This window comes from Gopherus evgoodei, chromosome 5 (genome assembly GCF_007399415.2).
Source record: "Gopherus evgoodei ecotype Sinaloan lineage chromosome 5, rGopEvg1_v1.p, whole genome shotgun sequence".
Lineage (NCBI taxonomy): Eukaryota > Metazoa > Chordata > Testudines > Testudinidae > Gopherus > Gopherus evgoodei.
The window spans coordinates 50,849,334-50,877,068 of record NC_044326.1 but is presented as its reverse complement, the minus strand read 5'-3'; the positions used below and the strand labels follow the sequence as shown (position 1 = coordinate 50,877,068).

At 42.1% G+C, this 27,735-nt stretch overlaps 2 protein-coding genes and 1 long non-coding RNA gene across 26 annotated transcripts in view; 2 read left to right on the top strand and 1 right to left on the bottom strand.

Moving 5' to 3' along the window:
- The window catches only part of FRYL (FRY like transcription coactivator), a 383,738-nt gene extending 365,430 nt beyond the window's left edge, over nt 1-18,308 (top strand). For 17 of the 21 annotated variants that reach the window (XM_030563429.1, XM_030563431.1, XM_030563418.1 and 14 more), the window contains 5 exons: nt 6,462-6,530; nt 12,493-12,510; nt 13,689-13,799; nt 15,626-15,822; nt 16,241-18,308. In XM_030563429.1, the coding sequence (XP_030419289.1) occupies nt 6,462-6,530; nt 12,493-12,510; nt 13,689-13,799; nt 15,626-15,822; nt 16,241-16,499 (654 nt within the window). In that variant the 3' untranslated portion in view covers nt 16,500-18,308. The remainder of the gene's footprint in view (nt 1-6,461; nt 6,531-12,492; nt 12,511-13,688; nt 13,800-15,625; nt 15,823-16,240) is intronic. The other 4 variants (XM_030563436.1, XM_030563424.1, XM_030563421.1 and 1 more) reach the window with 1 other exon arrangement.
- Nucleotides 791-27,289, bottom strand: ZAR1 (zygote arrest 1). 3 transcript variants are annotated; one of them, XM_030563444.1, is made up of 4 exons: nt 26,454-27,289; nt 26,133-26,225; nt 25,980-26,054; nt 791-4,042 (listed from the first exon to the last, which is right to left on the bottom strand). In XM_030563444.1, the coding sequence occupies exons 1-4, from the start codon at nt 27,243-27,245 to the stop codon at nt 4,031-4,033; spliced, it is 972 nt and encodes a 323-aa protein (XP_030419304.1). In that variant the 5' UTR covers nt 27,246-27,289; the 3' UTR covers nt 791-4,030. The 3 variants fall into 3 exon arrangements, with proteins under 3 accessions (XP_030419304.1, XP_030419302.1, XP_030419303.1); XM_030563442.1 differs by lacking the exon at nt 791-4,042 and adding an exon at nt 24,478-25,675; XM_030563443.1 differs by lacking the exons at nt 791-4,042; nt 26,133-26,225 and adding an exon at nt 24,478-25,675.
- The window catches only part of LOC115652007, a 67,728-nt gene continuing 66,717 nt past the window's right edge, over nt 26,725-27,735 (top strand). For both annotated transcript variants that reach the window (XR_004000507.1, XR_004000506.1), the window contains exon 1: nt 26,725-26,781. This is a non-coding gene — a long non-coding RNA (uncharacterized LOC115652007). The remainder of the gene's footprint in view (nt 26,782-27,735) is intronic.

Here is a 27,735-nt window from a genome sequence, read left to right as displayed (position 1 = left end):
GAGTGCCACCTCCCATGACTTTTCTACCCAACTGGATATTCTGGGATCCGTGGGCATTATATAGGGCTCAGAACCTCAGACCCCCCTCCCCCATTTCATCAAGGTCTAGAGCAATATGATCCCCTTCACCACCTGCCCCAGCTCCCTCAGAAATGCAGGAGGAGATAGAGGAACCCGAACACGCGCCCAAGGGAGATACCCTGCCGCCCACTCACATTTCATCTTCACCGCATGAAACAATAATACCATCCCACACACACATCGGGATGATTTCAGATCCTTCAAGGATCTGTTCAAGAGGGTAGCTGAATCCCTCGACATTTCTTTAGCAGACCTACCAGAAACCCAGCACAAGCTTACAGACATCCTCCAGACATCTGCATCAGCCAAAATTGCACTGCCTATCAATGCTGCCATAATGGACCCTGCAATAATAATCAGGCAGACACCTGCCACACCCCTGCCTTCTTGTAAGACATCTGACAAGATGTGTTATGTGCCAGCTAAAGGGGCCAAGTTTCTGTTCACTCACCCTGCACCGAACTCATTGGCGGTCGAGGCTGTTACTCAAAGGGGAAAAGAGTACCAGTCTAGAACCAACCCTTACGATAAGGACTGGAAAAGGCTAGATCAGTGGGTCTCATATTTTTGTACTGGTGACCCCTTTCACATACCAAGTCTCTGATTGTGAAACCCCGACCCCTTATAAATTAAAAACACTTTTTTATATATTTAATACCATTATAAATGCTGGCGGCAAAGCAGGGTTTGGAGTGGAGGCTGACAACTCACAACCCCCCGTGTAATAACCTCACGACCCCCTGAGGGGTCCCGACCCCCAGTTTGAGAACCTCTGGGCTAGACCTGTTCAGGTAGAAAGCCTATTCCTCAGTCACACTCTAATTTCACATAGCTAATTATTCAGCGTTTCTAGCTAAATACATACACAACCTGTTCAATAAAAGTTGACATTTTAGAGAACATTTGCCTGACAACAACAAAAAACAATACAAGGCTAATGTCCCCGAAGGGTGTCTCATTGCCAAAATGGCCTTACAGGCCTCTCTCTCGACTACACAGACATGGCAGCACGCTCCATCACTATCTCTGCGGTCATGCATCAGGCATCCTGGCTTCAACTTTCCAGGTTCCCTAGGGAGGTCCAGCCACAGTTGAGGATTTATGCTCTGAGGGTCAGAAACTTTGCAGAAAACACAGATGTGTCTTTACATACTCTAAAGGACTCCAGGGCCACCTTAAAATCCCTGCGTATCTATGTACCTGTGAACAAAAAGAAACAGCAGATTTTACAGCCAGTGATTCCGAACTGCCCCATACATCCAGCCACAAAGACAGTATGACCAATGCTGTAAACAGAAACAGATGAGATACAGGCAGAACCAAGATCAGCCTTCCATGTCTCAACCATCTACTTCCAGACAATCATTTTGAAGATTTGGTAGAGGGCATGAGACCTCCACATTCTTTGATCCTGGAACTAAACCCAATCTCTAGCCCATTTTGGAGACCGTCTGTCACCATACAACCCAGTCTGGAACACGGTCACTACAGACAGATGGGTTTATTTCTAGGAAGTGGTTTATTTCCTGTTGTAACAGGGGCTTGTGAGAGGGGTCCCTGAAGAGGGACAGGTAAGGGGGGTTGTGTAGGTGGAAAAGAGATGAAGGAGATGGAGTAACCCTTCTGGATAATTTACAGAACCGTAGAAGGAGTATTACATCAATACAGGGGGAGAGCATTTTATTCCCATTATTTTCTCACTCAGAAAAAGACCGATGGATGGAGACCCATCCTAGATTTAGGACAACTCAACAAATTCTTGAGAAAGCAACATTTCAAAATGGTGATTCTTTCCATGATAATTCCGGCATTAGAGAAGGGAGACTGGCCCTCGGCCCTCGACCTACATGACGCTTACTTTCATGTTACCATTCACCCGGAGCACAGACGATTCCTGTGATTCACCCTGAGACACCAACATTTCCAATACAGAGTGCTCCCCTTTGGCCTGTCAGCCACCCCAAGGGTCTTTTCCAAGGTCCTCACGGTCATTGCAGCTCACCTCAGAAAACTGGGGGATGATGATTTGTCCATACCTAGACGACTGTCTTTTAAGGGCACTGACACAATGTGCAGCACTAAATGCCACACAAACCACGGTAATCCTTTTTAAAGATCTCAGACTACACATAAAAGTGCAGAAGTCCATCATGGTTCTTGTCCTAACAACTGGGATTTATAGGAACCTCCTTCGATTTCCTCACCACAACAACGGGGTTACCCCCAACAGTGCTTCCTCACCTTAACCAGTTTGATTACAATGATGACGGACAGTCCACAAACGTCGGCCAGAACGTGCTTACAACTTTTGGGGCACATGCCTGAAACGACACTATCGTAAAGCCTTCAAGGCTACACATGAGATGCTTATAGGCCTGGTTTTGCACCGTCTATATACCACAAAAACATTCTCTTAACAGACATCTCACTATGCCCCGCAGGGTAAAGAACTTGCTCACATGGTAGACATAGGCACAGAACGTCTGCTCAGGTGTCTCCTTCCAGCAGAAAGCTCCTACTAAAACGATCACTATGGACGTGTCCCTCATGGGATGGGGAACTATTTATGCAACAACACCATCCAGGGTCGCTGGTCTACAGTAGAATCCAACCTACATATAAACATACTGGAACTAAGGCCTGTCAGAAATGTATGCGAGCACTTCCTTCTCTTGATCCAAACCATGACTGTCACGATCCTTACGGACAATATCGCATGCATGTTCTATATAAACCTCCAAGGGGGAGTACAATCATACCCACTGTACACTGAGGCAATAGCCTCTGGAACTGGTGCATCACCAACAACATAGACATTTAGGCATCGTACCTGCCAGGATGTCAGAACATGACAGCAGACCAACTGAGCAGAGACTTTTCACAAACCCATGAGTGGGAGCTGGATCATGCACCTCTCACAGCCATATTCAACCTCTGGGAGTTCCGCATTATAGACCCATTCACAACTCAGAACGCAGAGCTGGACTGGGACACTACTCCTTGGGCGATGCTCTCCTAATAAATTGTGAAACACCACTACTGTATGCATTTCCTCCAATCCCACTCCTGAGTCAGGTCATTCACAAGATCAAGCTGAACAAATCCAGGATAATCTCATCGCACCCACATGGCCCGGACAACCCAGGTTCCCATACCTGGGACAGATGGCAGTGAAGCCACCTCAAACCCTTCCAAGAATACCTCACCTTCTGACATAGGACTCAAGATGCGTCAATCACCCCAACCTACCCCTTCTCCATCTCAAGGCCTGGTTACTCCATGGCTAACGGGGATTTACAAAGACTATTCTGAGGAAGTGAAAGATGTCCTACTGAACAGTTGAAGACTAACCATATGAAAAATATACATATAGCAGTGGACCCGATTCTGCATTTGGTGCCAGGACAGCCATATTTCTCCCATGGTCGGCCCCACTACCCAGGATACTGGACTATATATAGGACCTTAAGAAATCGGGGTTATCTAACAGCTCCTTCAGAGTACCCCTGGCCGCCATCACTTCATTCCACAATAAGGTGGACGGAGTCATTGTCTTTGCTACCCAACTACTAAATGCTTCCTAAAGGGCATAGAAAACACTTACCCACCCTAAAAGACTCTGCCCCTACATGGGATCTTTCTTAACCTTATTCTCCGCAGTCTCATGGGGAAACCGTTTAGACTCCTAGCAACTTGTTCTCTGTTACACTTACCATGAAGGTGGCCTTCCTCATTGCCATCATGTCAGCAAGATGGGTCAGGGAATTAGGTGCCCTAATGGCACATTTTTCAAAGATAAAGTGATCTTATAGTCGCATCCCAAAATTTATACCCAAGGTGGCCTCCCCATTTCACCTAAATCAACCCATATACTTACCTGCATTTTTTCCCAAAACCGCATGCTGACCTCAGGGAGGCATCACTTCACACACTAGATGTTTGCAGAGCACTAGCTTTCTACCTAGAAAGGACAAAAACATTCAGGAAGTCATCTAGACTATTTCTGTCTATAACAGAATGTTCCAAGGGTCAAACTATTTGAAAACCAAGATTGTCTAATGGGTATCAAGGTGTATCCATTTGTGTTACCAAAACAACAATCTACCAGCTCCGCCAGGAGTTTGCAGTCACTTGACCAGAGCATTATCAATATTGGTGGCCTTTCTCAATAATGTACCCATCATGGACATTTGCAAAGCAGCCAGCTGGGCATTTGCCCATACTTTTACTAAACATTACACGTTAGAACAGCAGTCAGCTGGAAATGCTCAGTTTGGACTCTCAGTGCTATCTGTGGTCACTGAACCAATTCCGAAGCCCCTCCCCTCCTCTGAGGGGCTCTGTTCAACAGTCACCTAAAGTGGAGCACTCACAGGGACACTCCTCGAAGAAGAAGAGAAGGTTACTCCCCTTGTGCAGTAACTAAGGTTCTTTGAGATGGTTGTCTCTGTGAGTGCTCCACTACCCCCCTTCCTCCTCTCTACATCGGAGTTTCACATTGATTCTCTAGGGTGGAGAAGGACCTGGGGGATGGTTGCCTGTGCACAGTAGGTGAGTGTTCGGGGCGAGAAGGCACTGCTACTACAAATATCTGATTACAAGCATAGTGCACCGAAACACCTAACATGGAGCACCCACAGGGACAGCCATCTCGAAGAACCTCAGCTGCTGCACAAGATGAGTAACCTCTTTTTGCTTCCACTGATCCTGGTATTAGCTGGGAGCCAAACTACCTACCAGTGCAAGTCAGAACATCCACAGGGCTTCTGTAACTTACACTAGCAAGAATGGTCCCTAGCATGCCCCTTTACAGCACACACATAAAGGAAGCAATGTCCCTTTTGTACTGCTAAACCAATGGGTCTGGACCAAGATCTTTCATGTTGTCCAATTTTGCTCTTCTGAACTGCTGTTCTGTTCCCTTGTACTAAGACTTTCATTGTGCTCATATCTGTATTACAGACTAAAACCATTGACTCAAAGGAGAATATAAGAATATAGAGCACTTCATGTATCATGTAAATACTGCAGGGATCTCTAATATTTTAAAAAATTGTTTTTCTCTTTAAGATTTCAAAAATGTCAAATGTGTAAGAAGACATCAGAGAGAGTGTGAAAAGTAGATATTAGGTTCCCAATTTCTGGTGTCACTTGTTCTGATGCAAACTATATCATTATTATTGATAGATGCTGTCAGATATAAAGAAAAACAAGATTTAAAATGTACAGTGGGATCCATGTCAGTAATTGAAACAGCCACCACAGTGTTTAGAGAATTCCACTTCTCCTTCTGATAAGCACACAGGCCTAGTTAATTCACTAAGTAGCCTTTATTAAATTAAGCAGATGGTAAATCACATTTTTCTTTTCCCTTTCTTGCATCAGACAAAGGTCAGGAAAAGGTCACTAAAATTTCCAATAGGATTCATGATATACAGGACACATTCTGCTAAATTTACTTCCATGGATTGTGTAGAGCCTGTTCTGTGTTACAGGGGATAATTTTCACGTTATCTCAGCATGGTGCATTGCTATTCCAGTAATACTCTACTTCAGCATTATTGATATTATTTGTGTTATAGTAATGTCCAAAATGTGCTTGATGCTGTGTAAGCTAAAATGATGCACTGTACAGCAAGACTGTTAGCTTGTTTTTGTGTATGTTTTATATTAACTTTTTACATCCTACAAGATAATGATTGTCTCTTGCACAAAACATTCTCTGAAATCAATAGAATACATTTGTTGTACATGTGGCTATACAGGAGAATTATATTTTCTGATCATACTATTTCCCAATAAATGTAACAAGTTTTATCCTTTCATTTATCTAAACTGAATCAACGTTTTATTCAAAGTGTTCTTTAGACACACATCTTTTTAGCCATGAAAGGTATGGAGGAATAATATAATGAATCCTTCTGAAAGCAAGTTGAATGGAAATTATTTTAGCATATATAATTAAGGAATTTTCTATTTCCTCCACCACCTGCCATCCATCCCCAATCACCAAATTTAATGAAAGCATTAGAGGTAACATGTACTCCACGCTATGGGATAATGAAGCTTGTGTGAAATTTCCAGTGGAGGGAACAAGGGTAACTGCTACATAGTATTTTTTCTTAGCAGAACAAAGAGTTCATTGGTAAGGTCAGTGCTGATAAGAAATTAAGTGCCAAGCAGTAAGCATCTGAAAGACCATTTTAACTAGAATTAAACAAAATGAGAATATCAAAATGTATGAATTAAATTATTTCACTGATGATGATCTGGGCATATGGAAGGTATTCATAGCAATACAGGTCTTTCATATTTGTATCACAATCTTTGGTTTGCTCTGTGTTGCAGAGTAGTTTTAATTATTTATATTTATTTTGTAGTGGCTAGATGATTGCAAAAAGACATTTGGTGCCGATGATGGCATACACAGAACCAATACAGATGCTCAGGTAGGTGTCTGTCTCTGGTGGATCCTTTGTATATAGTTTATTAAAGTAAAAAACTTGTGTTCTGCACAAAAGTCCTTTTTTGAGATCGTCTCAAAGATTAAAGAATGTTGGTAAAGCTTTTCATTTCAGTTATCAAACCATCTTTTGGAAACTTAGATTCTTAAGTATTGGTCTAATAATAAAGGGCTGTCTTTTATGAAAGTGAGCAACCAGTCTCACTTCAGGGCTTAATAACATTGAGTTAGATAAGCAGGGTAGATAGTATCTGTGTACCAAAGCAAGTCTGCCTTTTATGCAGCTGTTTCTAGAAGAAAAAGGATTAGTATTCTGTTTCTGTGCTTGTCAGATAGATAGATTGTCTGACCAAAAAGCTGTACTGAATCTAATATAATTAGTACTATATACATATGTATGACCTGACTGGAACAATATTTTGCTTTATTGTTGTGTTTTATTCTTAAAGTAGCAGCATCACCGAAACTTTGTCAAATGTTATTTTGCTAATTACTATCTAATATGAAACAACCCATTGTTATTAGTTGAATGTTGTACTTTATTTGTAAAAAATGTGCATGAATACATTGCATGAAGATCACCCATGTCTTTAACACTACTAATTGTTGTAATGGGTGTAATAGCCTTGTCTACTTGAAACAAGGTTTGTTTCTTAAACAATATATGCATAATATTCTCACTAAATGTACTGTAAAATGGTGGGGGTGTGGGGAGGGAAATCCAAGCACATACATTGTTTTGCTACTGTTGGGTACATGGGTTTGATTCTGCCCTCTAGGATCCTGTCATAAAAATCATGTTTCAGAGGGGTAGCTGTGTTAGTCTGTATCAGTAAAAACAACAAGGAGTCTTTGTGGCACCTTAGAGACTAACAGATTTATTTGGGCATAAGCTTTCATGGGATATAACCCACTTTATCAGATGAAAGACATAACTAGAATAGATGTGTTTAAAATCACTTTCATAGGCAGATTTGGCAGGGAACATAAAAAGGAAGAACATGCTTCCCCCCGGCTTTGGGTAATTCAGAATACATGCGCAAAAACTAGTTGGGCTCTGCTTACGCTATGAGCTAAAGGTGTGATTCCCCTGTTCATGTGTGCGTACTTGCGCTAGCTCTCCTCAAGCTTGTGTGAGTATATATAGCAGTGTAGCTTTAGGAGCATAGATAGCAGAAGCACAGCTTAGATGAGGACCTATCCACTGGTTTAGACAAATTCAAACTCAGCACCCCTAAGCCATGCATCTGCTGCTGTTACCTGTGCTACTGCAACTACACTGCTATTTATATTCATGCTAGGTCACACAGGGCTAGTGCAAGTATGTGTATGCAAGGAATCACAACCCTAGCTCACAGTGTAGAAATAGCCATAGACTTTGACCATGCCAAGTCTTATGAATCACACATAATTATGTATATGTATCTTGAAAAATCAACGTGTAGAGAATCAGTTTTATCCAATATCTGAAGTGAGGGGCATTATATGTGAGAGGAGAGGCCTAAGCCATAAAAATTATTGGATGTCTATATTCTGAACCCAAGTCAGGGGAAAAGGGAAGGGTTGCCAGGTGTCCAGATTTCGCCCAGAACACCCGGTCGAAAAGGAACCCTTGTGGCTCCCGTCAAGCACCACTGACAGGGCCATTAAAAGTCCAGTTGGCGCGGGGCTGGCAGGCTCCCTACCTGGCTCCGTGCAACTCCAGTGAAGCTGCCGTCATGTCCCCTTGAATCCTAGGCTTATGGGCAGCCACGGGGGCTCTGCGCACTGACCCGGTCACAAAAGCTGGTTCCGCAGCCCCTATTGGCCAGGCACCTAAGGGCCAGAGGGACATGCTGACTGCTTCCTGGGAGCCGCCTCAGGGAAACACTACCCAGATCCCACATCCCTTCCCCAGCCCTGAGCTCCCTCCCACACCCAAACTCCCTTCCAGAGATAACACCCCTTCCTGCACCCCAACTCCCTGCCCCAGACATGAGCTCCCTCCTGCACTCCGAACCCCTCGGCTCCAGCCCTAGCCCCCTCCTGCACCCCAAACCCTTCATGCCTGGCCCTACCCCAGAGTCCTCACCCCCTTCCACACCCCAGCCCCAAGCCCCCTCCCACACCTTGAATCCCTCATTTCTGGCCCCACCTCAGAGTCTGCACACCCAGCCAGAGCCCTCACCCCATCACGCACCCCAGCCCCCTGCCCTAGACCAGTGAAAATGAGTAAGTGGGGGAGAGCAAGCGATGGAGGGAAGGGGGATGTAATGAGTGGGGACAGGGTCTCGGAGAAGGGGCAGGGCCTCAAGGCAGGGGCTAGGCAAGGGTATTTGGTTTTGTGTGATTAGAAAGTTGGCAACTCTAGAAATGGGAATAATTTTTTTCCTTGTAGTCGACTATGAAATCTGTTTATAAGAATGTAATTTTTTTAAACAAAATCCATACAGTAACATTGTTGGTGATGATATACTTATGTCTGTAATTAATTTTTATTTAAAATGTATTTTCAGCAGTAAAAATTCCCACTTTGCGCACATAGTTTCAGCCTAGAAAGGAATTTTCTCTTCATTTTTCACAAAATTCTATTTGGACCTATTTAAACTATACAAGTCTCTTTTTAAAAAAAAAAAAAAAAAAATCCCAATTCAGATGTTTTTGGTTATATTTTTAGATTAAAACAATATTGGAGCAAGAGATTATTATGTATAGCTGTGTTAAGAATTTTGACAAACAATTTAAAATGGCCAGTATTTTTAACTCAGAAAAATGGCTAAGCACACAAGCTAAATACTGTTCATAAGGATTTTTAATGCGTATTAAAAATTGTTTACACCTTAATATCTTGCTTGACATGTGTTCCATTGTATAAGGCATGCACACTTTCCCTACACAGTGTCCTAAAGATTTATTACATACTTTACCTATGTAATAATAAAATAGTACTCTGCATTTATATATCATCTTACATTTTCAAAATGCTTTATAAACACTAATTAACTCTCCCAATATACTCATGAGGGCAGTGAGTATTCGTATTTCTGCTTATAGATGGAGAAATGGAGGGAGGGCCAAATTTAGTCCTTCTATAAGTGCTGGAAATAGGGGTGCTGGGGATGTTGCCGCACCCACTGGCTTGAAGTGGTTTCCATGATATGGGTTTACAGTTTGGTTCAATGGCTCTCAGCATCCCCACTATACAAATTATTCCAGCTTACCTGTTTACTTCAAACCTGTACAGACATGTTAGAATCAGTGAAGGGCGCAAAAGATTCAAGAAAGTTTTTCCAAAAAGGTTAAAGATGAGATTGTCAAAGGGGCTCAAGGGAGTTAGATGCCCAGCTCACATTGACCTTCAGTAGAAGTTGGGCATCCAACTCCCTTAGACACCTTTTGAAGACACACAGCCTAGATGGCTTGCCTGAGCCCACATGTTGAGTTAATGGCAAAGCTGCCTCCCAGTAATATGACACTCTCACTGGATCATACATTTATTTAAAATTTTAAAAAAATTAAAGATATAATACCTGTTCACTCTCACAAAGGCAGGAAAGTGCAGTTAAGGAGTTTTCAAAAAAAACACCTTTTACAGACTTTCTAAATACATTTAGAAATGACTTGAAGGAACTATTGTGGGTTACTGAATGTGGTACTTGTTTCAGAAATCCTTGTAAGTGGAACGGAATGTTGATAAATTATTAAAGTAATCAACTAATGTACAGAGCATTAAAATGCTGCTATGATCAGAAAAAATGGCACCTCATTCAACAGATATGCTTAGTTCAGTGACATAAATAAGATTCTCTCCTATTACTTTTTAGCACTGATGTCAATACAGCTAGGGAGCAAAGAGCTGAATTCTCTTCTGGCACATGCATCATCAACAGAATTGTTAATTAAATCCAGTTACAGAATCCTTACTAATAATGATGACAAGTGAGCCAGAAAGAAAGCATCCTGACTGTCAGAAGATCCCAGTCTGAGATTGTGGGAATGGCAGTTAGAAAATTATGTTATCTGTAAACTGAGTAAATTTAATGTGAAAGTAATGGAGAGAGAATAAATATAAAACCACACAATACCGTTTTTACAGAGTAGAGCTTTACTTCAACTTTTAGAATGGCTCTGTTTATGCTTACATTCCCTGTAGAAATCCGTGTCTTTTTTTTTTCATTTTTGGTTTATAATAGTAGTAATAGACTGTGCCTGACATGTACTGGGACTTAATAACTGGCTGAAATTTACAAAATTAGCTCTTCTCTGCTGGTCACTAAGGGTATGTCTATGCACCAAAAAAAAAAAAAAAAAAAAAGAGTACAGCAGCAAGTCTGGGTGCATGTCAATAGACTCAGGCTCCTGAGGCCCCCACTGCAAGGCTAAAAATAGAGTGTAAATGTTTGGGCTCAAGCTGAAGCCTGAGCTCTGAAACTCAGCAAGGGTGGAAGTCTCAGAGCCCAGGCTCCAGCCTGAATGTCTACACTGTTAGTTCCACAGCACTTGCCCCGTGACTGAGACTCACTGCCACGGGACTGTTTGTTTTGCTGTATAGACGAACCCTATGGGCTTCGATGCTATACTTATTGAAGTCGGTAGCAAAACCCTCATTGATTTTCATGGTTCAGGATCAGGGTCTAATCTCCTGAAATTGCAAGGTGCCCAATAGTTACTGCTTGTTTAATTACTACACTATTTAGATGTTAGTGAGTACAGACTACAAAATAAAAAATAGGCATTGTATATATTCTGTGCATTTACATAATACTAAAGCATAAACTGCTCCTTTGTGGAAGAGTCACTTTGATTGCATCATCTCTCATATGCTTATTATTTATGTATGTATTAAGTGCCACCAATGTACTTGGCACTGTACAAAACACAAAAGACCTTCCCTGCCCCAAATAACTTACACTCTAAGGCCTGGTATACACTGGTGGCGGCATCTAGGATATGTGTAGTTACACGCCACAGTGAAAAGCAAGCTGTTTCCACCCTGCCATGTGTAGCAACTGAGAGTGTTTCCCTGCTGCAGGGAGCTTCCAGAGCCTTTCCCCAGTGGCCCCCCCCCCCCCCGCCAGAGCTTTTCCGTGTGGCAGGGAAAGGCTTTGGCAGCAGGAAGGCAGTGGGACATTACACTACTAAAGACAGCAGTGTAGATGGGGAAGACAGGGAGTATGAAGAGAGCTGTGTAGGATATGTATCCTAAGGTTCTGGTGTGTCTTTACTCTGCTCACCGAAGTAGTGCCTCACTGTCTACACTGTTATTTATACCCATGCTAGGGGTGCATGCAGTGTGTATGTACTCTACATGCTACTGTAAGTGTAGACATAGCCAAAAAAGGCTTTCCTGACATTTCCCACACACACACATGCACATTCTTCTTCTAAAATACCAAATGCACAATCCTAGAGGGAAATTAGACTGTGAAAATCTTGCATTGAAGTATTGTAAAGGTCTTAATTAAAAACTCAAAAACAAAGATATTTTGAGTTGACTCAAAACCCAGATTGACATAACACCCTAAATTCATGGGGAAAGTGATTGGGGGGGGTCATTTTTGTTTTTTTCCCCTATGTTCAAATATGATGGCATGGATTAAGGAAAACGGATTGTACAGATAATAAACCCAAATTGTTCTTTTTTCTGATGGTTTATATAAATATTTACACACACATAACTCCAGACCCCTCCTGTAGCAGTGTTGTAGTTGAAGTATATTTTTGTTAATGGGTAGGACAGCAAGAAAAAAAGTTACTCTTTGTCAGTTATATCAGCGAGTGTTTAGTAATTTCACTTGGAATTCAGACTGATATTTTTCCCACTCAATGAATCTTTTGAGAATGGTAGATATATTTCTTCCTCCAGTTTACTTGGGACATCTATAACCCTAATTAAAATAATTTCCTACACTAATTCTTGATCTTTTTCTTCCTTTGTATTTTTGTGACCTGCTCATCTTCTTGCTTAGCAAATGGAAATTCTAGCAGTAAGTGATGGTTCTTGATTTATTGAATACTTAACCATGTCAGTCAACAAACTCCATCTGTCTCGTCTCCATTTGTGAGATAGTAATGTCTCATCATAGATTATAAAAATACTGCACGCTTCAATTTTGTATAGTCCTAACCCATGACCTAGTGGTCCTTTGTAGATAATATGATCCTGTAGTTAATACAAGTTAATAGTAGATGACACCATTAGCAGTAGCTTCTCTAAATCTAAAGCAATATTAACATTGCCTTCTCGTTGACTGTTTTAGATAAAAATATGCAAACAAAGCAGTGCATAAGTTAATATTGCTGCTCCATTTCAATAAGAATTTACCATCTGATATTTCTTAAAATAAAATCATAGTGAGCTTTCATAAGGAAACATTATTCTTATGTCTAAGAATTGAATTAGTTTCCTTTTGCTCTATCGTGCAATTGTAACCTTAAGTCTAGGGTTAATAGCATATTTACCTGTTTATATTAATATTGGGAAAAGAGGCCAGACTCATAAATCACAATTATTTGTTTGGTATCAGATCTACTGTTTAAACTGACAAAACAGCCAAAAGAAATAAAAGCAATCTATGTATTTCCTGCTGGAGCATGTATCAGAGGGGTAGCCGTGTTAGTCTGGATCTGTAAAAGCAGCAAAGAATCCTGTGGCACCTTATAGACTAACAGACGTTTTGGAGCATGAGCTTTCGTGGGTGAATACCCACTTCCTCAGATGCATGTCACATGCATCTGAGGAAGTGGGTATTCACCCACGAAAGCTCATGCTCCAAAACGTCTGTTAGTCTATAAGGTGCCACAGGATTCTTTGCTGCTGCTGGAGCATGGCATTTTGAAATGTCATTTGAATCCTTTTTCTTCTTGTTGGAAATGTGATTGCCCTTCTTAAAAGATAAACTTTTAACCTGCAAGAGCAATACTACTTTCTTTCTAATTACCAATCTAGTCCTGAATGCAGCTTTCACCTGCTTTCATCAGCTTCTCACTACATTAGCTTGTAAACCTTCTTGACATTTCCTTTTCTTCAGTAAGCAAATAAATATTTTTAATATTGTAAATTTGGTGCTGAACAAACTGGCTATGATTTATTGTCTGATTGTTTCATGTGTTAGTAGATTATCTTAAATTCAGGGAGTGCTAATGTTGCTGTTTACATTTGTAGGAGCTGGAGTTGTGTCGGAGATTATACAAGTTGCATTTCCAGTTGCTGCTTCTGTTCCAAGCCTATTGCAAACTCATCAGCAAAGTAGATACAATCAAAAAAGAGGCAGAGGTAAAGGAAATAATATTATTTAGCTACCTATTATTGGTGTTCAAAAACAATACCCATTAAAAATCATCAGCGGGTCATCTCTTTTGAAAATGGAAGTGTGTATACCAGCTGTTTTGTAGCCAAGAGATAAAAGGTTTATTAGAACTTATAATTCAATGACTGAGAAAATAATTGCATCTGTGTTGATCCTTGGACTACTCGAAAGCTCTTTAATACACAGTAATGCAGGGAGCCCAATTATCTTTAAAAAATCAAGGATTTAAAATGTTCTGTGTCACTGTTGGTGTATAACAATCAAACCGTAAATGAGGTACGTTAACTCCAGTCAAGAAGATTCTGTTATTAAGACTCTTTCTTCTTCCACTGAGTCTTCTCTTCTGATTATACAACTATGTACAGTTTGCAATTAGTGTTACAGCTTTAAAGCCATATTCAAGTTTCAGGTGAATATAACCTATCTGTGCATATGTATACAAAAAGCTGGTAGTATGTCTTCAACACAACTAAAAATCAGGGAGCAGGTGTCTCAGGTTGGAAACACAACAAAGAGGCACCCAACATTAGTGACATTTCTAAAAAAAAAAAAAAAAGCTAATAGAGGTTTTTACAACAGAAGGTTAATTAAAAGAGCCTGTAGGGCCATACAAAACTGCTGAGTTGAAAGGGCAGCTGGGCACTTAATGAAGAGGAAGCAATTTTAAAGCTGTCACTCAGTGTGCATTGGCTAGCCTACTTGAGCTAGCTTGAATCCAACTACCAGAGGTAACAATAACAATGAAGACAGCCCAGGGTGGACTTCAGCGCAGTTAGTACAAGCTTGGCACAGACCCTGGATACATAGCTCATTAGCCTGCTCGGAAGCCTGTGCTATGCTCTCGAGTGCTCCTTTTACCCTTGCTAGATGACTCAAGCTAGCTCAGATAGGCTAGCCAGTGCACAGCTTTTGCTGTGTAGACTTACCCTCTTTCTCCTCAAGCTTCTCCCACACTCCTTATCAGTTACACACACCTCCCTCCCCCACAATGGGCACCTGGATATTTTCATTCTTCAGATCCCAGTATGCACATTTTGTTGATAACATTGGGTAATGTTGATGAAAGGATGTGTCTCCTAGTCAGGGGTGCTATGACAATTGAGCATGCATATTTATCCCTCTTGGCTCCCCATTCACTATGTCAGACGTAGAAGCACTTCAGAGTCTAGGTCTCGTGTCTTACTCATACTCTGTGGCTAAGGAGTTTTCTTTCCCACCTGTCCTGTCTGGGGAATTATGATCTTGGTTTTGCTTTCTGTGTAGACCATGATAGATTGAGTGCAAACTCAGGAACAGCGCTGCAGTATGTGCACTGGCTGGACCATACTATAGTGTTTGGTCACCCTGCTATATATGTGTACTGAACTTTTTCTTTCTGTACATTCAGATTTTCTTTATTTATAATAGAATCATTTCAACTTTATTTTATTCTTCCAAAAGAGGCTGCTACTTTACGTTGATTTGATACATGGCTACAGGTGGAAGGGTTCATGGCCCACCAATTACAGTGTGATTGCAAGGTAAGAATTCCTGCAAGGAATTCTGAAGAACTGACTAAGGACAGACTAGGTGAAAGCCCAAATGCTCATTACAAATACTTGACTCGTGTAATCATCCATATGCATGAGTGTTTGGGCCAAGGGGCCACATTGGTGCCCTTGTCTGTATCCCCGCCTAATGCACAGTTCTGGGGGGGTGGGGTGAAGTGCACATCCCTATCTTCCTGCAACACTTAATTCGGCTGAAAAGAGTTTTGGATCCAGAAAGGCTCAACTCTCCATATTTCTTTTAGGTTATAAACATGTCAGAAGAACTTGCCCAGCTGGAAAGCTGTCTGAAAGAGGCTGAATCTGCCTCAGACAGTGGTATTGAAGAAATTGAAATATCAGAGGCTTCCCAAGCTAGCACAGAAACTGCCATTCATTCTCTCATTGAAACCTTGAGAAGCAAGGAGTTTATATCAGCTGTAGCACAGGTCAAGGCTTTCAGGTAAAATGTTAAATTATTTAAATTATTATGCTTTTAGAGCAGCACTTAGTTTCGTAATGGACATTTTAAATTTAAACAGGCTTGACTCCAATTTTTTTTTTACTCTTGCTAGATGTCCTTGTTGAAAAGGACAAACCTGACTGTTTTTGTGTTTTTCTCTTTTGGATTTCACCATTTAAGAAGGGTAGTTCTGATTTTTAACAACTGTAACCTTTGAAAAATAAACAATGTATATTATTCTGTAAGAAAATGGCATCTCGTTAAGTATAGGACTAGCACCTTAGAACTCTGTCTTCTCACATTCTTTTCCTATATAACACACACACTCTTTAAAACAAAAATGAAAGTCATGTTAACTAATTGCTTTGTTTTCTTTTGAAAGAAAATAATATTAAATATTTAAATTATATGTTCACAGGTCTATTTGGCCCAATGACATATTTGGCAGTTCTGAAGATGACCCAGTCCAAACGCTGTTGCATATATATTTTCGTCATCAGACGTTGGGCCAGACGGGTAGCTTTGCAGTAGTAGGCCCTAACCAAGACATGTCAGAAGCCAGCTCAAAACTGATGGAACTTAATCTAGAAATTCGAGAGTCTCTACGCATGGTTCAATCCTATCAGCTTCTAGCAAAAGCCAGACCTGTAGGAAATATGATGAGCACTGGAGTCTGAACAGCTTTTCATTTAATAAAGAAACAAAGCTAAGGATGCCTCAGAACACTATCAAGCACCTTTCATAAAAAATAAACTGATGGCTAATACAGAATTTTAACATAGCACGAAATTTCATCAAAAAACAAAGATCTAAAAACCAATGGCGTTAACATCTTACTGACTGCTGTTTCTACACACAACAGTTGTGTGGTGTGGGCAGCAGTGATTTTTTTTTTTTATTATATAGATATAAACTACATTAAAGGAAAAGGGCTAAAAGCAATGCATATATATGCATTATTTTCTGTAGAAACAGAATTGTAAGTGCTGTTGCAGTAATGGCCTCCAGATGTTGAGACAAGTAAAGCAGGTGGGATGAGGCTAAAATCAAGGCTGATTCATTTTGGCTGAAAACCTGCAAGATTTCCCGGTTTTACAACAGTAAGTGTAATCATCAACTAATGCCTAATGACACACTGTGCAGTGTCATGAAGAATGTGCAGTCATACATGAGCAGAAAAAGGACTTGTAAAGACTTTGCAAAAACTATTGATTTCTCAATGTTTTGTTTTGCTTTTTGTTTTGTCTGTAATGAGGAATTGTGTGAGAGTTGAAATGTATGGATATATGACTTGCATTTTGAAGGTATGGATGTTTGTTGATAAGGTCTCAGAGCATGCCTAAAAGAGCAATGCAAGATTATTTTTGGAGAAATTTTATTTTATTAGCTCTAATCCTCAGTGTGTAAATGTTAGGACATTTAATAATATTTTAAACTGGGATTCCCCAGTGTTTCTAAAAGAAATAATATATCTTAACTTTATTGGAATGCTGCTCAGTTCTCTGATCAGTGCTTATGTTACAAATATTGATAACTAACCAAAAAGTAGCTGCCTGCAGAGACTTTAAAATGTATATTAAAGATATATGCTGCCCATCAGCAATTCTCATTAGAAGAAAGTTAACTTATTTTATTCTGTATATATTCTAGAAACTGTATAGTGCAAAACCAGTATTTTTCTTGTACATTCATGCAATGCACTGTTATGTGAGAATAGATGTACAAAGCTAATGGGGGGGAGGGGAACAGTGGCTAGTGGTAGTAGAATACATGAGTTTCAGTCAGTGTAGTCTGCTGAGTTCAAGAAAAGAGGTGTGGACGCATTTACACGTATCTTCATAACTCATGTTACACCTCAGGAACTGGGACTACAGGAAAAAAAATGAAAGAAGAAACACTATCAAAACATGCAAACCTGCAATATACTTCTGTATACTGATAGTTCATAGTCATTTTTCACTGTAGCATAAAATGAACTGGATTCTGTTGAAAATCATTTTGTAAAAGAAATACGTGAATGTAGTCCCATGATTCCTGTGATTTGAAAGGAACACCCAGTATTTTTATATGCATCTCTTACCCACTGTGATTTTTTTTTTTTAAACTGGGATCTGTAATTCCAGAGTTTAGAATGTACAAATGAAATTCTTAGCTTTGCCTTTTCTTGGGGAATTGGCCCCCACTAGAAATGTAATTATGCTGAAATGCATTAATTGAAGGCACTGTGCATGCTGTTGGACTGCTGACAGTAGTTGTTACCTTAACAAGCTCTGTAACTGGTCAAGGCACATTCATAATCACTGTATTTTTTGACCTGATAAAATTGAATTATTTTGATGTTTGTGGTACTGTAGCTGGTGTTCTTAATTATTTAATAAGTACTTACTGGGGATATGTAGTTTTATTTAGTGGCGCATTACACTTTTATTTACATCATCTTTTACCAGCCCCCTTTTTTTTGTAAAATAAAAACATTGTACCTGTCATCCTGTGTATTTTGTGCAAGCTAGAAGGATGTGTCATTTTTTAGACATTTGTAAACATTGAAGTGGAAATATTTAACATACTGTACAATTTCAGCAATGAATTAGCAAACATTTGTGTTTTCTTCTCACTGGTTCTGTCTACACTAAGCATTTTAGTGTGCATCAGACTGTAATATGGCTTATACTACACATGCCCCACATCTAATTATGAATTCCAGTACACAATTCCTAACCAGTAATGTGTGCAGTTTTTGGAACTTTCCATTCTTGCAATTATCAGACTAAACTGGTTCCCAGCAATATTCTCTTCCTTTATAGTCTAGCCTTATCTGGGTGTTTTCTCCCAATCCACCTTCCTCCCAAGCCTCTGAAGGAACATCTTAAAATGCACTACACCGTGTCTTCCTAGCACTCTTTTCTCCCACACCAGCTATCCATGCAGCCACAAATTGGTATACCACTTCTTTGTTAAGTGTACTTTATTTTGCTAACAGGAGCAAGCTTTACACATCCAGTTCTTATAACTAGCTGGATTCTTGTGCTAGCTGCTATCCTAGATTAATATTATTGTAGATGATCAAGCACCTGATCTGATACTGGGGGGGTCAATGACCTGTTAACCTTCTCAGGTACACCCCCTGGTTCAGAAGGTAAAGGTTTAGCCAAGTGAAATCATGAGAGTTGCTGAATATGCTGTTGCCCGGAGTGTCAACTAATAAAAATGGGGGCAGAGAAAGCAATGAAGGATTAGTCTGAGAAGACATTTGCAACCAGGTGTCCAACAAACCAAGTAAGATAACTTGTACTTTACTGAAAAACTGGCCTAGATTTTTAGCAACAAACCACAATCCATCCTACTTCACATACACAGGAACTTTGTGACAGTCCCTGCAACCCCCTTTGAAATTACACAATCCAGTGTCCACAACAGGTATCGTGCTATGGGAACAGAAGTTTGCATTGGGCATAGGCCTGAGACAGGGAGTTCTTGCATTTGACACAAATCAGGACTCCCTACCAAGTGTTTAAAACATACTAGAGTATGAAACTAGAGGATGGACAGCCCACAGGATTAATCTATTACTGCCATTATCAAAAGCACCCAATCCTCCAATTGCCAGAAGTGCTGGAAGAAATAGTAGCCAGGGAGGGTGGAAACCAGATGTTATCCCCACCCTACTGTTCCCTAGTTATAGCATTTGCTTGACTAATACCAGCCACTGTCATGAAGCAACATGCAGCAAGCCCCTTCTCAAACTATATTAAGATCCAGTCTCTTGCCTCATCAATGATGCAGCACCTGCAGTGATGTAGGATGATATGGCAGAAGCACCTGTTTTCAAAAGAAGTGTAGTGATAACTGCAGCTCTCTATGCTTTCCTCATGGCAATCATTTAATTTTTGTGTAGTGAAAATATGAATTGCATACAGGTAAATTTTGAAAGGATATTCTATATACAGATGTCAGCATGAAGAAAACTAGAAGCAGCATACAAATGTCTCTGTGCATTACAGTTCTATGATTGTCACAGAACTTGATCATTTTGAGGTCCATAACACTGACCTCCACTATTGCATCTTTAATAAGAAGGTAGTCTTATAAATCTGATTCTTAGGTAACTGGGGAGAAAAGATTACTTTTTCCATATCCCACAGGCCATAGTCTTCCCCTTCTGATCAAGTCTGCTGTTCCAGGACAGAAAAGTTTTCTGATGCACTATTCATAGTCCACAGAGCAATGACGATGTACCTCAAACACATGGACTGCTTCAGAAAAAAGTCAGCACCCTTATCTTTCCATCCAAAACAAGACAACTTGTCCATAGCCAGATGGATAAGATGTGTTAGAAATCCATACACTGCACTAGGTGGGCAGGTTCCAAGGTTCATTTAATTCAGTCCAATGTAGTTCTCATCTAAAAGGAGCATCAGTCACCTTAAAAGAAATCAAGTTGTCGTCTGTATTGTCCTTTCATTAAGTTGTCCAAGATTAGCTTGTTCTCCTCTGGTGAGGTCTCCTTTTGGGAGAAAGGTGTTCTATGTAGTAGTCTCTAAAGAAAGTGTTCTCTCCTGACAGGGACTATAGAAATGTGTGTCTGACTTCTCTCCTGATCTCTCTTCCCACTACTTTCCATAGTGCTCTCCATCTTATTAGATATGCAAGGTCAGGAGCCAGAAGGGAAAAAATGTTAGACTGAGGGAAAAGTTCAGTTCTAGAAAGGAAATGATCAGCTAACACATCCTTTCTGATAAAGTACTGGTTAACATCTCATCTAAAAACACAGATTCCAAGGCCAGAAGGGACCACTGTGATCATCTTGTCCAACCTCTTGTGTTAAACAGGCCCTAGAACTTCACCAAAATAGTTCTTAGAAAATATCTTTTAGAAAAACATCTGATCTTGATTTAAAAATTGGTAGTGATGGAGACTCCAGCAAGACCCTGGGTAAACTCCTAGTGGTTAATTACCCTCTGTCAAATTTCCTTTTATTTCCATTTTTAAATTTGTCTTGCTTCAACTTCCAGCCATGGAATCGTGTTATACCTTTCTCTGATAGGCTGAGGAGTCCCTTAATAAATTTGTTCCTTATGTGGATACTTAACTAATCAAATCACCCCTTAGACTCAAAGAAAAAAAGATCACTATAAAAGGTGTTTTCTAATCTTTTAACCATGCTCATGGCTCTTCTCTGAACCCTCTCCCCTTAATCAACATTCTTGAATTCTGGGCACTAGAACTGGATGCAGTATTCCAACAGCAGGTTCATCTATCTACTCTAGATTTCTGTTTGGGCTACAGCATCACAGTGGAAGCTCATGGTCAGCTGATTTTCCTCAGAAATGGTAAACTGGAAAAAGATTTATGGGTTGTGGAAGATAAGAGTTCCCTAGCCTGTAAGTAGGGCCTACATTCTTTGTTCCTAGATGTAGGAATTTTACCATATTAAAATGCATATTGTTGGCTTATGTGCCATTTACTAAGTGATTGAGATTGCTCTGAATCCATGATCTTTCCTTATTTACCACTGCCCCATGGTGGGTGGGTGTGTTATCTGTATCCTTTGTAGTTTCTTACACATCCTTGATTAGAAATCATTAGAGTGCAAGGCCCAGGATCAATCCTGGAAACACTCACTTGATGACAATTCCCCCTTTATTTTACATTAAGATCTCACTTACCTAGTTTTTAACTCCATTTAATGTGTCATGTTAATTTTATATCTTTCTAGTATTTTAATCAGTGTCATGTCATACAAAGTCAAACACCTTAAAGGCTAAGTATTACATTTACACTATTACCTTTATCAATACTTGTAATTGCATTAGTTAGAGATCTATTTTCCATAAACCTATGTTGATTTGCATTAAATTATGTAACCCTCCTGTAATTCCTTGATTAATCAAGTCCCATATCAGCTGCTCCATTATCTTACCTGGGATCCATGTTCAACTGACAGGCCTATAACTACATGGGTCAAAATTGTAATTATGTACATGGGTATGAGTTGTAGGAGTTAGTAATAAGTATTTCTAAAAGGTTTGGCCATATCTGATGGAAATATAGACTACCTCTCCATCTGTGCAAAGGCAGCACAGCCCATTAATGGATTGGAGAAAAGATTTTCCATCATTCCACATATTGATGTGATTAAAGATATTTGCGATGTAGCAGAATTTGGCTTAAAGACTCATCTTTTGACACTGGCACTCTACAGCCCTCACTTTAGAAAGAAGTGGCCAGTATTATAGCTACATAGAAGCCAGTAGTCAGATTCTCTCAGACCATTTGTGGGGGTGGGGGGGAGGGGTGTGCAGAGAATAGGGAAGAGAACCTAGGAGGAAAGTCTCAAGACAGTCAGTATAAGACGACAGACAGGGCCAAGCATGTCCTTCCAAGAATCTGAAATAGCATAGGGAAGGGAAGGGTAGGAGAGATGGAGGGGAAAGCAAGAAAAGGGCACCAAAACCAGAGTGAAAGGGAAATGAGGCAGCAGAAAGGAAAGCAGTAGCTGGACAGCCACATACACATTTGCTGCCATGCTGGAGGCAATGTAGCATGTCCTTGCATACCAACACCACTACTGCTGCTGCACACTCCTCCCCCCAAATACAGCAACTCACATCTTTCCCTCAGAGAATCTTCCCCTTGAGAGTTACGGCCCCTCTCTCTCAGTGGATACCCAGAGATACAAGCCAGACTATTCACATGCATAAACAGTCCACCTGTGTTCTACATTTACACTATCACATCTGGACTTTCAGGTATGGAGAGGGAAGGGGATTTACATTTTTCTCTGTAGTGTTTCAGTACTTAGTCTTTCAACAGAATTACAATTTGTTAAACTAGGAGGGAAGATGAGCAATAAATTTCATGGGTAATGGAAAGGTATATAGACAGACAAATGAGAAAATTTCTCAAGGGAGAAAAAATTGTAGGGAAATGATTAGTATGTGAAATTCTAAGCTATCCCCTGCATTTATTTAATATTAACTGGACAAGTCACTGTTCCTCTTTCCTATTACCAAATAGGTAAATAGGTCTCCACATTCAAAAGTGGCCTTAGTGTTCTGTGATAGGCTCCAGGACAAAATATTAAAAATCCTAGAACTCAAATGTGGAAAATTTATCTGGAAAATACCCCCCCATACTCAGCACAGGCAGTAAAGTTGCCTACATTTTCAAACACACAGTTGGGCAGAAATGGATAATAAGAGGCAAAACAAAATTATATTTATGCTGGGAACAAGTCTGTGCTAAACACACTGAATCTGAGTTACTGCAACTATCAGAAGGGCATTTAAAAGCTATTTGGTCACCACTGATTCTAGCTGTAACATTTAACTGCACACTAGAAACAAGTTTGTGATGGGGGAGAAAAAAAAAGAGGGATGTAGAATGTCGTCCTACAAGCTGCAAAATACAAACATTAAGAGGATGAAGAATGTACTGCAAACAAAATAGCAAGGAGTAATGTATACACATGACATGGATTTTCTAATTTCAAGAGATGTACTGTCTTACAGACTGATTATCCTTACTTTTGTTAAGGGTTGTATCTACCCAACTGCTTTATATGGCAAACATTTAAAAAGGTTCTCATTAATAGATGTAGACTAGAACTCTGTACCTAACTTTAAATGCAGTTCTTATCTCCAAGTCTACCTTTACTGTAAGGAAAAAAAGTGGTTTCCATTCTTATGTAGTGTGCCCTTTCCTATCTTCACTGAGGAAGGGAGAGAAGAGTGGCAGATCTAATGGACTTTCATTAAAAAGTATGAAAAACTTCATTAACTGCCTGCAGAAGGCCCTACATTACTAAGTTTAATTCATAAAAGACCTTATTTATGAAAGAGTATGTTCTGTCTTTCCAATAAGTCAGTGCTTTTAAAAAACACTGGAGATTTTATAAGTCTTCAGTATACAGTACCACTGTTGCCTAGGAATCTGACCACAAGCTTGATGAACAGTGGAAGGGGGCAATGGAGAAAAGACACTTATTATAGTTTTCATCCAGTTGCTTATAAACTACATTCCAAACAAACTGTAATTAGAGGTAAATATGGAGAATAGTCTTAAGTAGGATGCAACATTTGCTAAGAAATTGGTGTTACTACTAAGAAATGAATACCTTTCCCAGTCAATGCTGGTTCCTACAGAGGGTCAACATTGCTTACAGCAGCAATGGTTTCAGGACAGTACTGTGCTATTGTGGGGTTGGAGATGCAGTTCCCTGGTTCTGCTTACTCCTACTGTGGTTCCAGTTCATGTCTGTGCCATTCTAGCAAAAAGGCCACAAATCCTCTCATACCTTAAGGACTTTCTTCACAGTTAGAGAAGGGGAGGATCACATGCAAGTAGGCAGAAGCCAAGCACTGTATATATGTGGTAGGTACAGGCAGAGTTTAAAGGCACCTCCAGAAGTTAGACAGCCCTGTCTTGTGTTTTCCCATCTTAGCATAGTGACCGTGGGTCAGTAAGGAAGATGTTTAAAATTATGCAACAGTTTCCTCTTATAGCAACTTCCTTCTGAAATTGCTACATAATACCACCCTTCCTCATGGTAAGTGTTGCTGCTGATCAATAAATGTTGGGGTGTATCAAGTCAAAAAGAAGGCTGGATATTAACAATGTGTTATCTTTAAAGGAGAGAGTTTCACAGAAAAAAGTTATACATTACTGACTCTTGGTAACAGAAGCTTTTGTCTACACAGTTTGAAAAATACACAGGTAGAGAAAATTAACAGTCGCTATCAGATTAGTGAATAAAGCAGCTAGAACAGAAGTAAACTATTTCACAGTAGGCTCCATAAGTGAGAAATGCAGCCATGATAGTTATTGATAGCCACACTGATCTGTATCAATTACAAATTGATCTAAACATTAAAGACAGACACTTAAAATCTTTAACTGGTCCATTAGCAACAGCTGTTTCATTTTACCCTCTCCCCTTTACAGCCAGGCACACCTGGAGTACATGCCCCTTTTAGGTTAAGGGGCATCATTAAAGATAGTGCTACAACAGCCCCTGGAAGTATTAAGATTAGTGATAGCCATTTTTACAACTAAACTTGCTACTTGTCTTCAGCTCAAGCCTAGGATTATATGTTTGTTTCATGATCTGACTAAAGAATTGCTAACTTTCAGATGTTAAAGCGATTGATAGGAAAAAAGTTGTGTATGTTTATGTACTCCTATACTAGTTAGTGACTGTAGAACATTTTAGTTAAATTGCAATCCTACATTAATATTTGCCTGTATTGTGGAAGGATGCCATTGGATTTTCATTCTTGTGTTAAATGAGATGGATGCTTTACATAGAGCAATGGAGGTAGTTTACACCAGTAATCTATTTGAGATTCAGCTATCTAGGTCACTCCTCAGATGCCTCCCTGAAGCTTAGGGAGGTCACTAGGAAAGCATGTCTGCCTCTTCCAGAAACAAACTGCTAGATGTTGTCCCCATAACAATAAATCAGCCACAGAACTACTCTTCCTTGTAGGACAGGACAGTGCTTTCTCCCCCATTCCTAATTGGGAATGTTGCAACTTCCATACTCAAAAAAGGTAGACATGAGCATGCCTTATCTGTTATAAGAGTGCTTTGCCATACCTTTATTTGTAGGTTTGCCCAGCTATACACCCCACCATATTATATATTCTTTCAAAAGAAAAACTGCTTTGATTGCAATTTTACACTAGGATCCTTTAAACAAGTATCCCAGTCAAATAATATATTTGAAACTAAATGTACTATCACAGGAAAGACGTTTGCCTTTGCATCTCCCACAGAGATCTTGACGATGGGGTCTCTTGGGGTCCACATGGCGCACTTTCACAGGGCAGGTGCATCTGGTCTGCTTACAGCTCTAGAAAGAAGCAAGGATGTTGGAGGAGAAAGCACCTGAACTGCAGTGATACAGGCAAGGCAGGAGAGATCTGCAAGCTTAGGGGTGGGAGCAGTATTGGCTGCAGTAGTTTAGATTATAGCCTGCTCAGTGCAGGGAGGAGTGAGGCTGCTGACAAAGCCCCACACACTTGTGGTGCTAGAGCACAGCTGGAGTTCCCAGGCTTACTGGAAGGAACGGTGGAGAAGGCCCCACAAACCACCTCCCTGAAGTAGGCCAAGTTACAAGGCATCCCAGTGCCCTAGCCCAAGGGGGCGGTGCTCACCTGGCAGGTGATGTCCTCCACACGGTAGGGGTTGTAGGATTTCTGACATGTCCGGCAGAACTGCCTGAAGTAGACCTGGAGGAAGGGGGAAGGCAGGTCAGTGGCAATCAGAGCCCAGGGGGCGGAGGGGCAACCCAGGAACACCAGGCCTACCTTGTTGGTGCCCTGCACACACCACACATAGGCACTCTCCCAACGGATGTTGCAGTCCTTGCAGTGGTAGTAGCCATACTTCTGCTCCAGAAACTGGGGGGAACAAGGGTTACTCAGCCACGGCAGGGAGCCAGCTCCCAGCCATGCCAGGCCTGCCCTGCCCAGCCCAGCTCCCGCACCCTGGAGGGTACTGGCAGCGGTGCAAGGAGTGACCCCACCGCAGAGAATCGCTGCCGCCCCAGGGCCAGTCACCCGAGGCCCCGCCCCCGGGCTTCCCGCCACCCCCTGCCCTGCAGCGGCACGCGGTGACCCGGCCCTCACCTGGAAGCGCAGGCGGGTCTTGCCCTGCCCCGGCTCCTGCTCCTGCGGGGCTGCGGCCTGAGGCTGCCCCGCCTGGCGCTCGGGGGTCTCCACCGGGCCTTCCTGCAGCGGGGCAGCTACCGCCTCCTCCTCCAACTCCTCTGCCGCCTCCTGCTGCTGGGGCAGCCGCGGCTCCTGCGGCTCCGCGCTGCTCCCGGGCGGCTGCTCCCAGCTGGCCCGCACGGCGGCCGCCTCAGTGCGCTGCTGCTCCTCTTCCTCGGCGGCCGCCTCCTCCGGCTCCTCCTCGGCTGCCTCCTGCCCCGCGTCCTCGGGCTCCTCCAGGAAGGTGGTGAGTCTGCGGGACGCCATGGGCGAGTAGACGGCGATAGTCCGGGGGAAGCGCACGGGCCTGGTGGTGGCGGTGGCGGGGCTGCCCTGCTCCTGCTCGCGGGGCCGCAGCGAGGGCAGCCCGGGGCCCGGCCGCCGCCGCAGCAGGGTGCGGGGCCCCAGCGAGCACTGCACCGAGGCGTCCTGCCGCGGGTTCACCTGCACCCCCACCTCCTTGGTGTTGGCCTTGCGGAGCCGCGGCGTCAGGCTGGGGTTCACCTGGGACAGGATCGCCTTCAGCTGCGCCCGCTGGTAGTTATCGAAGTACTCGGCCGCGGCCGCCGCCGCCGTGTCCCCATAGCCCGAGAAGTAGGTGCCCCGCTGCCGCCAGGCGCCCGGGGGCCCTTTGCCCTTTGGCGGCTGGTAGCGGTAGGAGTAGGGGGTGTAGGCTGAGTACAGGTAACTATCCATGGCCTCGTCCGCCATAACGCCTGCCCCGTTAGCTGGGCCCGCGGGCGCCGCTTTAAATACGCCGCCCTGGAGCGGGGCGGGGCGGGCGGGCTCAGGTGCACGTCCCCTCCCCCCCCCAGCCACCTGAGCGGGCTGCTGCCATTGGCGGAGGGGCAATGAACCACCTCGCCGCGGATTCCCCGGCGCGGATCGCTGCCCCGGGAAGCCCGCGGGGAAAGCAGGAGGATGGGAAGAGCCCGAGCCCGGGGGCCAAGGAACATAGCAGAGGTGGGAGGGGAGCCACGGCGACGAGGACGCAGAGCTCCAGGCAGGTCTTTGAAGCAAGTAAACCCCTTGTTGGTACCACCCTGCTGGGTTCTCTCTGGCTCTTAAACGTCCTGAGTCTCCCTTCCTCTGGCCCTTGAGTTACAACTCCTGTATCTGCCCGGCCAACCGCCGTGGGGGGCCTAGCGGCTGTGCCGCCTTCATGTGAGCTGGGGGGGTTAGCCGGAGGCTGTGGCGCGTT

Bases quoted from the DNA above. Each gene is read 5' to 3' on its own strand.
- ZAR1 (XM_030563442.1), bottom strand. From the start codon at position 27,245: ATGGCGGACGAGGCCATGGATAGTTACCTGTACTCAGCCTACACCCCC. The intron at 26,226-26,453 runs GTGAGGGCCGGG...TGTTCCCCCCAG, and splicing joins AGACCCGCCTGCGCTTCCAG to TTTCTGGAGCAGAAGTATGG. The intron at 26,055-26,132 runs GTAGGCCTGGTG...CCCTTCCTCCAG, and splicing joins GTGTGCAGGGCACCAACAAG to GTCTACTTCAGGCAGTTCTG.